This window comes from Rattus norvegicus, chromosome 1 (assembly GCF_036323735.1).
Source record: "Rattus norvegicus strain BN/NHsdMcwi chromosome 1, GRCr8, whole genome shotgun sequence".
Taxonomy (NCBI): domain Eukaryota; kingdom Metazoa; phylum Chordata; class Mammalia; order Rodentia; family Muridae; genus Rattus; species Rattus norvegicus.
Window position 1 is genome coordinate 108,306,839 of NC_086019.1, and position 14,413 is coordinate 108,321,251.

Genomic DNA, 14,413 nt, shown 5'->3' on the forward strand with positions numbered 1-14,413 from the left:
AAACCCCAAGTCTGTCTCACTGCAGGATCCATATTGTCTTCCTGTCTGTGTCAAGGATTCTTGGTGCTGCACAGATGGCTTAGCTGTTAAAAAGGCACTGGCTGCTATCGCAGAGGACCTGGGGTTATTCCCCAGCACCAACATGGTGGCTCACAACCATCTATTAACTCCAGTTCCAGGGGATTTGATGCCTTCTTCTGGCCTCTATAAGTACTGCAGGAGTATGTTGCACATACATACATACATACATACATACATACATACATACATACATACATACATACATACTGGCAAAACCCTTATACATGTAATGCATGTAAAATAAAATAAATCTTAAAAAATATTTAAAGCAGAAATCTTTACGTGCACAGTAAAAGAACTGCAGTTCACAACATACGATAGTCTCAGGTGTAAGCTCAGATGTTTCAGGCAGGGTTTGTCAACATTCTGTGGGATGATGGCAGGGTCATTGCAGAGTGCGCATGTATGTTCAGAAGAACAGGGCTACAGTGATGTAACACAAGCAAGTGCCCTGCTCCTCTAGAGGGCACGCCACCGCTTGGCGCCAGCAGATGGCGCTCTACAAGACTGAGCTCAGTATCTCCAGATCCATCCACCCATCCTTCCTTCCTCCCTCCTTCCTTCCTTCCTTCCTTCCTTTCTCCCTCCCTTCCTCTGTCCCATTCCTTCTTTCCTTCATTCCACTGCCTGAAGGCAAAAATCCAGATAGATTCTTATGTGACATCTCCCAACTTTTAAAATTATTTTACTATTTTTAGTTATGTATATATGTGGCTGAGGCTGTGCATATGAGTACGGGGACCTATGAAGGCCACAGGCAGCAGATCCCCTGGATCTGGGGTTATAGGCAATGATAAACCAGTCTTTGTTAGTGGTAGAAATTAAACCTGGGCCCTCTGCAAGAGCAGTATGTCCTTTTCACTGATGAGTTCTTTCCAGCCCCCAAACCTCACAGATTTTAAATAATGAACTAATTTGCCAGGTGTGGTGGCGCCTGCCTTTAATCCCAGCACTCGTGAGGCAGATGTGGGCAGATCTCTTTGAGTTCGAGGTCATCTAGTCTACGCAGTGAATTCCAGGACAGTCATGACTATATAGAGAGACCTAGATTGGGGGCGGGGGTGGGGGGAGACAGATGGACAGAGACAGAGAGAACATGCTAATTTAATTTTTAAAAATACTATGCAGGGTTGGGGATTTAGCTCAGTGGTAGAGCGCTTGCCTAGCAAGTGCAAGGCCCTGGGTTCGGTCCCCAGCTCCGAAAAAAAAAAAGAAAAGGAAAAAAAATACTATGCAAACAATATTTTAGCAATACTTCTGTAGGCTAGTTATATACCTGCCCGGCTTTCATTTACAATCATTGGGCTACAAGCAGTGTACCTGTTTTAGGGCATTTATAAGTCCTAAGTAGATGACAGAGCTTCAAACTCCGACTGTCTGGGTAAACAGGAACACTGGGATAATAACCGACCTTTAAAAGGGATGGCTATGGGAACTAGGAGTGGATGGCTTCAGTGGGACAGAGTGAGAACAAAGAACGGTGGGTGGTTTGAAGTTATCAGTTCATCTCCCACAGTACATCTACATTTTTGGCACGTTCTCCGGGATGGTAATATTTCTCTATGCTAGAACACGTGCCATGTATGCACAAGGCCCTTGGGTTCAATCCCCAACAAAAATGGCAGGGGGCAGGGGAGATGTTTTCTTCCTGGTGGTGAAAAGTAGCTGGATCACTCCAGGCCTCGGTGCACATCAACCAATGTCACCAGCAAGGTCTGAGTAAGCCAAAGCCGCTGTGGCCAGAAAACCTCCCAGGCAACCAGCCACTGGTTCAGTCTGCTTGACAAATACAGGGCCCCGGGGAAGGGTTGGGAAAGTGCGGATCTCAGTCAAGTGTTGAAATAATGATCAATGAGACCTTTCATGTCAGAGGATCTGAGCTGCGAATCAGAAACCTGGAGGGTAGACACAGCTGCTTGGCACCCATTCCTGACCGGCCTCACACTCAACCGCTTCAGAGAGAGCCATGTCAGGAGGAGGATTGTGGAGGGAGAGGGACCGTCCGTGGAATCACGTTCATGCTTTTGTTACTGGTGCTGTGGTAACTTACCCGTTGCTTTTTGATGTAAGTCTGAGTGTCCAAGCCACCCGGCACCCTCCAGCATATTTCTGGTTGGACCCTCACTTGATAAACGGCAGACCCTCCTTTGGGGCTTTGAATATTTCATCTTTCTGGGCTCAGTCGCTCTCTCTACGTGTGGCTGTTGAATTATTTAGAGTCGGTCTCCTGGACGGCTCTGCTCCTCAGCTGCTTGCTTAGCAGGCCATGGCAAGTGACTCAGATGTGATGGTTGCCATTCCGGATGATGGGGTCAGCTCTGATTTGTATGTAAAGGTCCCAGACGGACACCGAAGGGAACGTCACTGCCGAGTCCAGCTCAGCGGGTGTGAGCATGGAGCCCAGCCACTACACCAAGAGTGGACAGCCTGCTCTGGAGGAACTCACTGGTGAGTAGGAGCCCCGGATTGTGTGACTGAAGGTGAAGAAGCCCCTCCTGCGAGCACCGGCTAGGCAGGCTGCCTCCAGCCACCGTGGTGCAGGAGTCAAGCAAAGTTGGTTTCATCAGCAGTTAGTTTATTCCCTTTCCCCCTTCTTCTCTCTCACGGCCTTTTTGTTCCTCCATGGAAGCGTATCGAAATCTCTTCCTTGTGGGCGTGTCTCCTGTTTGGGCCATGGACTACTTTAATGCTTAGCTTGAGTCGCACGGTTTACCCTTTCTGTGAAGTTGCTTTTTGACGACAACATAAAAAAAATTTAGAACTCTAAAACATTGGATTGATTTTTAGTTTTACGGTTGGCTTGGTGGGTAAGAGCGCTTGCAGCTTTCACAGAGTCCCTGGATTAGATTCCCAGCACCCTTGTGGCTTACAACAACCACCTGTAACTCCATTTCAAGGGGGGTCCGTGTTGGTATTATATAGTAACATTGTGTGTGTGTGTGTGTGTGTGTGTGTGTGAGTGTGTGTGTGTTCACACATCCATACATCCATCTATCCATGTGTGTATGCATCTATTTATCTATGCAGACAAACAGACATGTAGGTGTCCATCCATATGACTGTCCATCATCTATCCATCCGTCTATCCATCCATGAAGTGTCAAGTCCTTACTGTAAATAAGAAGCCGGTCATAGATCGGTATTATCGTCCCCCACTTGGTTGCAGCTCTTAAGAACCTCATCGTGGGGCTGGAGAGATGGCTCAGTGGTTAAGAGCACTAATTGCTCTTCCAGAGGTCATGAGTTCAATTCCCAGCAACCACATGGTGGCTCACAACCATCTGTAATGAGATCTGGTGCCCTCTTCTGGCCTGCACGTGTACATGCAGGTGGAACGCTGTCTACATAATAAATAAATCTTAAAAAAAAAAAGAACCTCATCGTGATCTAGCACTGACCTTAACCCTTGCTTCTCCAGCGGAAGACCCCGAGGCTCGGCGACTTCGGACAGTGAAGAACATCGCAGACCTAAGACAGAATTTAGAAGAGACCATGTCCAGTTTACGGGGAACTCAGGTTACACACAGGTATGGGCATTGTTGAGTTGCCTTGAAGAGAGAGCTTGCTGGGAGCTCCTAACTCTGCTTCTCTCGTGCCCGCTGTGCCACCCCCAGTGTGGTTTGGTTGAGAGTGGAATGGATAACCTTGTCCACAAGCGTGTCAGAGTTCACAAAGGATCCAAGACAGTTCACAGAGTGAAGGGGATGACACCCCCCCAGAGCCCAAGGTTTCCGAGTTCACCTCCCTGGAGGAAGTTGCTCCAGCTCCATTCTAAACTTTATTTCACTCGAGTTTTTCAAAACTACAGCAAGCTGTTGGAAGGAACAGGTGAACTGTGTTTGACCCGTGTGACAAACCGAGTAACTTGAATTCCTACCAGGTCTTCTGATACACAACACCGATACTGTTAGTCATGCACGTGTGTGAAAGATGAGAGAAAGCGTTTATAAAACTTCTCTCTGTTTAAACTGTGGTTTTGTTGGAAGGGTTCTCCGGTTGTTTTCCTTGTTCGGCGAGACCCTTAAGGAGGATGTAACAGGGGCGGGCGGGCGGGCGCTCCTCCCTGATTTTGGCAGAAGGAGGTCTCACAGTTTGTTTTTGGCTTTGAAAATCAAAGAGTCCCTGGCTACCCACTGGGCTCCCAAAGGTTCTCCCGTTGCTTCTCCAGTTTCACTTTCTGTGGTAAATGTATAAAAGGAGGCTTCCGGCTGCATCTGTTACTCTTCTGTTGCTGTGACTAAGTACCTAAGGAAAGTGACTTAAGGGAGGAAGAAGTTTGTTTTGGTTTTTGGCTTAAAGGGATGTAATTCACCATGGTAGGAATGGTGAGGCAGCCGGTCCACAGTGAGGAAGCAGAGACGCATGAACGTTGGTGCACAGCGTGCTGGCTTCTGTGAGCTGGCCTGGGACACCCACAGCCAGGGCGGGTCCTCTCACCTCAGCTAGACTCTCCCTCACAGATAAGCCCAGAGGAGTGTCTCCTAGGTGATCCTCAGTCCTGTCAAACAGACAATCCATACTAGCTGTCAGACCCCACCACTAAGAGTCTTGGTAGGCACTTCCTCTCCCGCTGAGTCTCGACATGGCAGCCCAGCTAGAAGAACATACCTCACAGACAGGCAACAGCTTCTGGGATAAGTAAATAAATACTTAGTACATCAGGGCTCTGTCTTCAGAACCCCAGTGAAAAATGAGGTCAGGGTTTCCAGGGTTTCAGGCAGGGGATGGGACAAAAGCAGCCACTGGCACAGGAATGGAGGAAGTGCCTTCCATACCCTTCAGGTATTTGAAGGACTTGGATTTTGATGTTGGGTCCTGTGACTTCATGAGTAGGCGTGAGTCTGTCACCCCTCTTTGCACCTGCATTGACTCTGTTAGAGAGGGAGGGAGAGGTGGTTCGAAGTTTTAAGAGCACCACCTCGGGCTGCTGTAGCCAACCCTTGAAGAAATCGTGACACAGCAACTCCGGAGCAAGTCGGTCAAAGGGTCCTTTGTTGCTTCTTCACAAGTTTAAGCATTTTCTGGTTCCTGAACTGGAAGCAGAATGAGGCTTTGCACTTTGTGTGTAATTAAAGAGTCAGTGAAGAGTGTCTTATACCACATTTAAAAAGAGAACTTCCCCGGTAGGATTTCCAGAATGTGCAGGTAAATGCATAGCTTCTCTTTTCCCTTGTTAATAAAGGAACTGCCAGGTGGTGCTTGGCGCCTGCTGTTTTATCCTGCTTTATAAAGGAGATGATTGTTTTTCTTTAGTTCTGAACATTTAAAAACCATCGAACCTGCACCCATTGGGGTCTAACCCAGGTTGGCTTTATGTTTTCAGTACGTTAGAAACCACGTTTGACACCAACGTCACCACAGAGATAAGCGGCCGCAGCATCCTCAGCCTCACGGGAAGACCCACTCCCCTGTCCTGGAGACTTGGACAGTCCAGCCCCCGGCTCCAGGCAGGAGATGCCCCTTCGATGGGCAATGGGTATCCACCTCGAGCCAATGCCAGCCGCTTCATCAGTGCCGAGGCAGGCCGCTACGTGTACTCTGCTCCTCTGAGAAGGCAGCTGGCCTCCAGGGGCAGCAGCATCTGCCATGTGGATGTCTCAGACAAGGTGGGCGATGAAGTAGACCTGGAAGGCATCAGCATGGACGCCCCTGGCTACATGAGTGATGGCGACGTCCTGAGCAAGAACATCCGAACTGATGACATCACTAGCGGGTAAGTAAACAAATGGGGAGGCCTGGCCCTCCCTTGAGTCTCTCTTGCCTGCCTTTGCCAAGAGGCCTCCAGAGCTGCCTCATCTGCACCCGCCAGAGGCTCCACGGTGTGGTGGGGAACACTGCTGGGCCTTGATTCAAAAGGAGCAGTAGAGACTCCCTGGGGACCCACACAACTTTACTGTGTAAACATATCCGCTGCCTGCGTCCCTTATGCCAGCCTGGCTCTGGGTAACTGCCTGACCAGTGGCCTACCCTCCTGGGCTTGTGTGACCGACCTGACTGTTCCATCCTCTCAGAGCTCATGCATCTCCCCTCAGCCTCCCACCTTGCTCTCCTCTGCTGCACCTCCTCCCTCCGTCCTCCATGTCCACTACCTCTTCCCAGCCCCACCATCTTTGCACTGTTTCCAGGCTTTCATTCAGTCTCCTTGGTCTCTGGGGAGCCTCCTCCCGCTGGCCTTTGCATTTGAAAGGGTGTCTCCTCCAGCGCCCTCCTACTGTGCTCTGAGTCCCGAGTACAGTGTGCATCGGAGCTAATGGGTCTTCTGAGTGGGTGGGCGCATGGTTGGATGGCTGGGGGCCAGGGGGAGGTGAAGGTCCCTTTACCTGTGAATTACAGACTCGCCACCATGATGCGCCTGAGGGTGATTCATGAACATCAGAGTGTGTACCCTGTGTACAAGAGGGAGGAGGGAGGGGGTTTATTTGTGGCTTCACTTTCGGGTGTGTTGCAAATGTCACTTGCAACTCTTTATTTTGCCTACCCGAGTCTTTACCTGCTCACATGACTTGCTTTGAAGTTTCCTAAGACCATTTCCACCCCAAATGTCCTAGCAATGAAAAATCACAGATACGAACAGTCAGAGCTAGCAACCCCATACGTTCCCCATAGACTCGGGATGTAGAGTCAGTGGTGTGTCATTAGTCATGGCTGCCACCCCTACTGTCTGCCACATACTGAGTCGGCGCTTGTGTGTCTTACCTTGCTCCGTCCTAAGGGTAAATGATGTCGTAGTCTTTGGCTGATAAACGAAGAAACTGGATCAGAAAGGCAAGAAAACTTACAAGTGGTTATGCACCTGTTACAGAGGCAGAGAGAAATAGAGAGAAGGTCACCATCGGTTAAGAGCGCTCACCGTCCTTCCTGGGGACCTGAGTTCAGTTCCCAACACCCATGTCAGGTAGCTTACAACCACCTGTAACTCCAGCTCCAAGGAATCGCACACCCCCACCTCTGTGGGCACTGTCCCTTGCTTACACATACCTACACTCAGACACATTACTAAAAATGTATGGTTTTTAAAAAAACGCTTGACGGTGGCGTTGGCATGCCAGTACTTGGGAAGCTGAGGCAGGTGGATCTCTGTGAGTTCCAGGACAGCCAAACTGTCCTGAGAAAGCGTCTCATAAAACTAAAATACATGAGTAAGTGAGTAAAGAGGCCAGGGGACGTAGCTCCAAAGCCCTTTGACTTTAACCACTGTGCTACACCATCGCCAGGACCTGGTTGCTATGCTGAAACAGTATAACTACTATTCCCTTTATTGGCATCATTATTCCGCGTGTGTACTTTGCCTGCATATACGTGTGTGTGCCATGTGTGTGCCTGATGCCTGCAAAGGTCAGAAGCAGACCAGGGGCCTCTAGGGACTGATGGTTACATTGGACCCCCTGTTTCAGATGGTTGCGAGCTACCCGCAGAGGGTGCTGAGAATCAAACTCAAGTTCTCCTTAAGAGTAGCTGGTGCCTTCAAACACTAAGCCATCTCTCCAGCCCCAACTACAAATAAACTCAGGCATAGAGCTGGGGAGGTGGCTGAGTGGGTTAGGGTAATTGCTGGAGGACCTGAGTTGAAATCCCAGCACCCACATAAAAAACTGGGTATAGATTTGTGAGAATTAACTTGACGCTGTAGTGGGGTAGAAAGGAAGGGGGTCACAGAGGTTTCTATCTACTATCCTACCTCCGGGCTCAGTAAGGGACCCTGTCTCAGAGAGGGACAGAGCAGTGTCTGTCATTGCCTGACATTGTCATGTGCACAAGTATGCATATTCTCTCTCTCTCTCTTTCTCTCTCTCTCTCTCTCTCTCTCTCTCTCTCTCTGTCTCTCTCTCTGTCTCCCTCTCTCTGTCTCTGTGTGTGTGTGTCTGTCTGTCTATCTCTCTGTCTCTCTCTCTGTCTCCCTCTCTCTGTCTCTGTGTGTGTGTCTGTCTGTCTATCTCTCTCTGTCTCTCTCTCTGTCTTCCTCTCTCTGTCTCTGTGTGTGTGTCTGTCTGTCTATCTCTCTCTGTCTCTCTCTCTGTCTCTGTGTGTGTCTGTCTGTCTCTCTGTCTGTCTCTCTGTCTCTCTATCTCTCTCTGTCTCTCTCTCTCTCTGTGTGTCTGTCTGTCTCTCTGTCTCTCTCCTCTCTGTCCCTCTCCCTTCCTCCCTCTGTCTCTCCGTTCCCCTCCCCCCTCTCTCACACACACAGTAAAATATATTTAAGAAAAAAAGATTTAAAGCATAACCACAGAGATGTTTGGATTTTGTGCTGAAGTTAGGAGCATTTTAGGTGCTAAGACCTTCAAGACCAAGAGCTACTAAATTCTTACAGTCTTAACAAATTTCTCCCATTCAGAAAAGCTTCAAACACCAATTGCCCTGATGAACAGTCTGGCACAGTCTGGCCAAGTCAGCATGGTTGTGTGTTTCTAGCTTTTCGTGAACACTGAAAACAGGCATATATATATATATATATATATATATATATATATATATATATATATATATATATATATATATATATATACAGTGCATATGAAACTGAAGAGCACAGAGTTTAATCTTTTACTGTTGTTTAGGCAATTTGGGCATCCAGCACAGCTGACCTCAAGTTGGTCATTACCCATCCTCACTGTGGCATACGAGCCCACATCCTGGTTCCTCTTAGGTTTTTGTACCCTGAGACAAAGAGCTACTTCCTTGCTAATTGCTGGAGAGTGGGTTGAGTTTGATAGAGCACTAATAATGTCCACAAGGTGGAGACATATGCACACTCCAGGCTGAAGCTTAGCGATGTCCCAAGGAGAAGCTCTGGTTACCTTCATTGCTTCCCTGCTTTGGGAAGCTGGTGCCTTCTCCATGGGAGCGGGGATTTAGAGGAAATGTAGGTTATGCAGAAGCCTAGACACACCCCTGTGACTGAAACCCAGGAGCTCTGCCCTTTCCTGCAGTATGCTTTCTACTGTAGGAACTTCCAAACCGGAAGAGGCAGCCTAGGTGATACTTAATGCTCTTTCTACAGGGAACTTCCTGGAACACTTGCTAAGTCTGCCTGCATCTGTGAGAACACAGGTAGGGTTCTGCTGTGAGGCCAAGTTAACAGCTCAACTTTACAAGCCCAGGGCCTAAGGTCTTTCTACAGCACTTTTTGTTTTCTCAAACTGACACAGTTGTATCAAAACTGGTCACTTTTTTTTCTGCTCTCCAAAATCTGCTCAGTACATCACTTTTGAGGCAAGAGTGGATGGATGAGACACTCCATCAAGGGTTTAAGCCCCACACAATCTCTCGTGAGCCCTGTGATGTCAAGCATGCCATCTAAATTCCCTAAACTCTCCAGTCACCAGATGCACATTTTAACCTTCTGGCTGACCTCTCTTTGAGATTGCATTTTGTTACAGATGTTTATCTAACAAAGACACAACATTTCTACTAGGGTCTAGAGGTCCTATCCGCCTGTAACATATGGGGACTTAGAAGCAACACAGTGACAAGTTTGTATCCAGCTGTTCATTTGGCTTAGGGGAGCACAGCCCCAATGCCTGAGCCATCTTCCTCAGGTGAGAGCCTCTTTAAGGAAAATGCTTGCAAAAGTTGACAGCCAAGGTATTCAGAAACCTGCTATGGAAGTTAGGTCTAGTTTCTGAAAACCTGTGGCTTCGTTTTTTATTTATTTATTTATTTTTTGGTTCTTTTTTTCGGAGCTGGGGACCGAACCCAGGGCCTTGCGCTTCCTAGGTAAGCGCTCTACCACTGAGCTAAATCCCCAGCCCTGGCTTCGTTTTTTAAATGATGCTGGGCTCTGGCTCGGTGTATCAACTGCTTTTCATGTGTAGCTTATGTTCTCTGTGTGTGCACCTGACCCTGACATTACTGCGTCACTGTGAAGTCTAGCTAAGAGCCGCATGAAGAGGGCAGTAGTCCCACTGTGTGTTTATCATACCCTGTTGCAGTAAATAATTAAAAAAATGCACTTGTTGAGACCGGTTCTCGCATGTACCGCTCTGCACTTTCTCTCCCAGGCTTCCTCTGACTTGGGCAGTTTGAGAGTTGTTCCACTGTGGCACCCTGCCACGCCTCCCTGCCCTCACTCACAGTTCCCTTGGCGGGTTGCAACCATGCCAGGCATACACATCCCAATTCTGTGGCGGGCTTGGTGTGACCTGCCGTCAAACACTGTCTTTTTTTTTTTTTTTAAAGATTTATTCATTTATTTATATGAGTACACTGTAGCTGTCTTCAGATACACCAGAAGAGGGCATCGGATCTCTTTACAGATGGTTGTGAGCCACCATGTGGTTGCTGGGAATTGAACTCAGGACCTCTGGAAGAGTAGTTGGGTGCTCTTAACCGCTGAGCCATCTCTCCAGCCCCACACACTGTCTTGAACTCAATTATGTCACGCCGTGAAAGAACACAGCACATGATAATCTCTGATCCAATTGATAAGATATAATTTGCCTATCTAGACAGCACAAAATCCTGTACACACCCATCCCTTAAAAATAGTCATAAGAACCTGCATCGATGTGCAGAGAAGAATCAACATCTGCCGACATGTTCTCCCAGCTCCTCTTCCTCGATCCTGCTTCTCCCTCCCTTCTAAAACCTCTGTTCCCGCCTCCCTCTGCCTCCCTTTCTTCTCGTCCAAGGTCAGGCCTCATTTTATCTTGACTGCCTTCACCTGCATAATGGCATCAACCTACAACACCCTGGTGTGTAATACGTTACACATCATCGTCTGACCCCACTGCGTCTTCTGTTTGATAAATTGGGTCTTGGTTATAATAGAATAGAAATTAAAGTGACAGAGAAGGAATCCCTTAGCAAGTCTGGATGTCCTGTGTCAGTTCCGTGTTCTGATTCTAAACCTTCAGTGCGCCCTATGACACCGAATAAAATTATAAGAGCATACCTAGCGCCCATCTGTTTGAAGGATTTTTTTTTCCCTTTTTCAAAGGCAGCACTGGGTTTTATAATCTTCTGAAGTATAAACATATATCCCTTCCTGGAAAATCAACCATTTAAACTTAACCTCAAATGTTCTCTTGCTGCTCTCTTTAAGATCCTTTGGTGGCTTCTGTAGCCTTTGAAACTGGCTCTGAAGTGAGCGCAGATCACTCTCAGTGGTTTATCCATCTGCCTCCCATGACTTACCCAGTTATGGCCCCTCACACAGTCTGCACTTTCCTGGCTGGGCCAAGTACACCATTGACACAAGTGAGCCCTGTGTCTGCAGCGCTCCACGCTTGGGCCATGCCACTTTGCCATGTAGCTCTTTTCCCTGGCAAGCCTGTCTAGCTGTGCTGAAAACACCACCCCATAGACATGCCCACCTGTGTGGTTCTGCTGGCCTTGGCTAATCCCTAGACAACCAGGTAAACCATTCTCACGTGAATGTTTGAGGACTGGCTGGTGTCGCATCACATGGGCTAGGAACCAAAGAGATCTGTGATTTAATCCCTGCCCTACCAAATGAACTGGAACAAATTCTTAATACTGAAAATCAGAGATGGTGCTTGGCACCAGGCAAAGAATCACAGGTACTCAAGTAAGTGTGTGCATAGATACATGTATGTATGCATAAATAAGCCTGCAGTGTCTTCTCCATAGGAGCTTCTGGGAGAAGGATAGTGTCTTTCACTTGCCTAAGTCCAGAGAGTAGGGCATAGTAGGCATTTAATGTTTTGTGACTGTTCACAGTGCCCACTCTGGCAGAACCTCCCAGTGGTCCTTGTCACTGAGCACTTGGAGGAAGCCAGCTTGGCCTGTGATGTCACCTAGTGGCCAATATGAATGTTGCTGTGGCCCTGTTGCCTATGAGTGGTACAGTCATGTTAAGGTGGTTGAACTGCAGGCAAGGAAGTTGCTCCTCAGCTGTGGCTAACCAGCACGGGAGAGAAAGGCAAAGCTTTGAGCATTCTGGCCTTCAAGACTGAGATCTGCATAGCCTGAGTCCCCCTGCTCAGTGGCAGGCAAAACCCCATCAACAGAGGTGGGCACATTTTTCCTGGGAGACATAATTCCTCGGAAAAAAATCAAGGAGCCTGGCTTGTAACTCCTTCAGTACTTCAGAGAGCCCAGGCTGATACCATAAAGTGCCTTAGACTTGGGTTTTAAACAGCGGATGGGTTTCAGTGAGGCCTCTCTTTGTGGTGTAAAAATGGTGGCTGTATCTTTGCATGGCAAAGAAAGGAAAAGCTTGTGTTTTCCCCTTCTTAGAAGGACACCAGTCTCATACCAAAATTCTGTTTGTAAAACCTTGTGGAGACTAAATTACCTCCCTTCCTGGGATTTTATCTCCTGATACCATCACAAGCATCCAGTCCATACAGGGTCTAGGTGTCAACTACGTGAGCCATATCTTGGCTTCTCCCTCCCCAGTTAGGGCCAAGAGTCTTCTTGTTCTCTCAGGTCACCTGAGGCTGGAAGTGTCTGAGCCAGCTTTGGGAGTACTGCCTAAGAGCTGCTCTGCATGTGCCTGTACATGTGTGCCTGTAATGTGTATACACATACCTATGCCTAGAAGGGAGACCTACAGAGGGGGACAAAACCATACCTGTCACATGCTCTGAAGAGTAAGGTCACATCTGTCTTGAATGCTCACACACCTTCATCGATTAGCACAATGGTGGTCCCATAGTAAACAGTTCATAAGTGAGTGAGTGCTTCAGTTGGCCTTTAGGACAGAAGACCAGCCCCATTCTCCTGCATGAGTGGCCGCTGACCTTGGAGACCTCAGGAAGACGGACCATCATGGAAAGAGAGGGAACCTCTTTCCCAGCACCTCTGTGTGTTTACCAACCTCAGGCTTTCTGAATCACATAGTTGAGGGAGTTGATAGACATTCTCCTGTGTAGCCATGACTGCTTACATAAGACAACTTGTGAGTAAGCCAGTCTCCAACCCCTCTCCCCAGGGATGGTAGGGCCGAGAGTGCCAACCTATTAATCATATGGTTGGTTCCTTGGACGACCAGCTGCCGTCCACAGTTAGCTCAGCAGCACAGATGCAGGTGTGGTGGAAAGGGGTTTATGGAAGATACTCTTCCCATCTCATCACTCAGGACATTCCGAGAGCTCAGGGCTCTTGCTAATAATGAAGGGCAGAGGCCAAAGTACATTTAGTGTGGCATGGCGACATTAGGATGTGGGTATTTGTTGGGAATCCTAGGGTCATCACGATTGCAGCAGAAATAGAAGGAAATGACACACTTCTGAAGAGGAGCAAGGGTGGGTTCAGTAGCTCCAGTGTCCCTGCTACAGAAATGATGGGGCTTTCTGTCACATTGCTGACATGTGTGGGTTGTCTGCACATGCTGTTTCACCGAGTACAGTTCTCTGTACATCTTCACACAACACGTGTCTCCTTAGCAACATGTTTCTCCTGTGCCTCCTTCAGTGGAGGGACTGGGGCTGGAGTAGGTCTCCCAGTCATCCTCTTGGACAACTGAGTTTCTTTAATTTTACAAGGTCTTACGCAAAGCTTGCTAGGTCTCATTCTCTACCCTGCTCTCCTGCCTCTATAGCGAGCCCCTTGCTCTGACTGGTGGTGTAGCCTCTTATACTGTCACACTAAAAGAGCAAAAAGTTCTTCTAATCCGGGTAACTAGATATGGGCCTTAGGCACACCCTGGTTTTACAAACTTTCACGTTCTGCCAGGACACAATGAAGAAGACTTTCCTGGTGTTAAGGGTGTCCGTAGTTCCTATTAGCATGGAGAGCCAATGTGTGGGGCCTTTAGGGGAAGTCTGCAGGGCCTTGGTGGCCTCTTGATTCTGTAGGAAACCAGTGACCCTCACCTGAGGATAATGTTGCTTTGAGTAGCAGTGACAGTGGGGCAGGATGACACAAGCAGAAGGTGGCAGAGCTCCTGGAGTCCATGTATCCTTCTAACTCTCTATGGCCATGGTGATAAGTACCAAGACCCAAAGACATTGCATGTGTGCATACAGCCTAGCTCAGCCTGGTTCAGAGAAGTTCTTGGACTCCATCTCCTTGCCCCAGCTCATTCTCAGACCTAGGATGATAGAAGCGAATGGAGCCTCTCCTGAGAGCGAGTCAGGACTGAGGTGGGAACCTAACAGCATATTGGTTGAATATGAGCATCAACGGCTTCACTGAGAGCCCACTGTGCTGTGTCAGAGAACCTCATGGTGACTGATCAACACCTTCAGGGTTCCCCTTCCTTTTCCCACCCATGCTCTGCCCTGGCAGCTGTCTTATGGGAGAATCTTCCCCTTTCTGGGTTCCATGTGGGTTAACAGTCTGAATAGGTACTTGTCCTTGTCTGTCCTGATCCAGCTGGCCTTCAGGTATTTCCCACAGGGGAATTGCCCATTCATCAGCATTCCGG

The 14,413-nt window shown here is 48.3% G+C and overlaps 1 protein-coding gene across 15 annotated transcripts in view; it reads left to right on the forward strand.

Moving 5' to 3' along the window:
* Positions 1-14,413, forward strand: part of Nav2 (neuron navigator 2) — a 658,579-nt gene that overhangs the window by 506,871 nt on the left and 137,295 nt on the right. For all 15 annotated transcript variants that reach the window (XR_010060052.1, XM_063278060.1, XM_063278151.1 and 12 more), the window contains 3 exons: positions 2,417-2,529; positions 3,500-3,608; positions 5,405-5,794. Coding sequence is in view for 14 of the 15 variants with exons in the window: in XM_063278060.1 (XP_063134130.1) it covers positions 2,417-2,529; positions 3,500-3,608; positions 5,405-5,794 (612 nt within the window). In the remaining variant the exon portion in view is untranslated. The remainder of the gene's footprint in view (positions 1-2,416; positions 2,530-3,499; positions 3,609-5,404; positions 5,795-14,413) is intronic.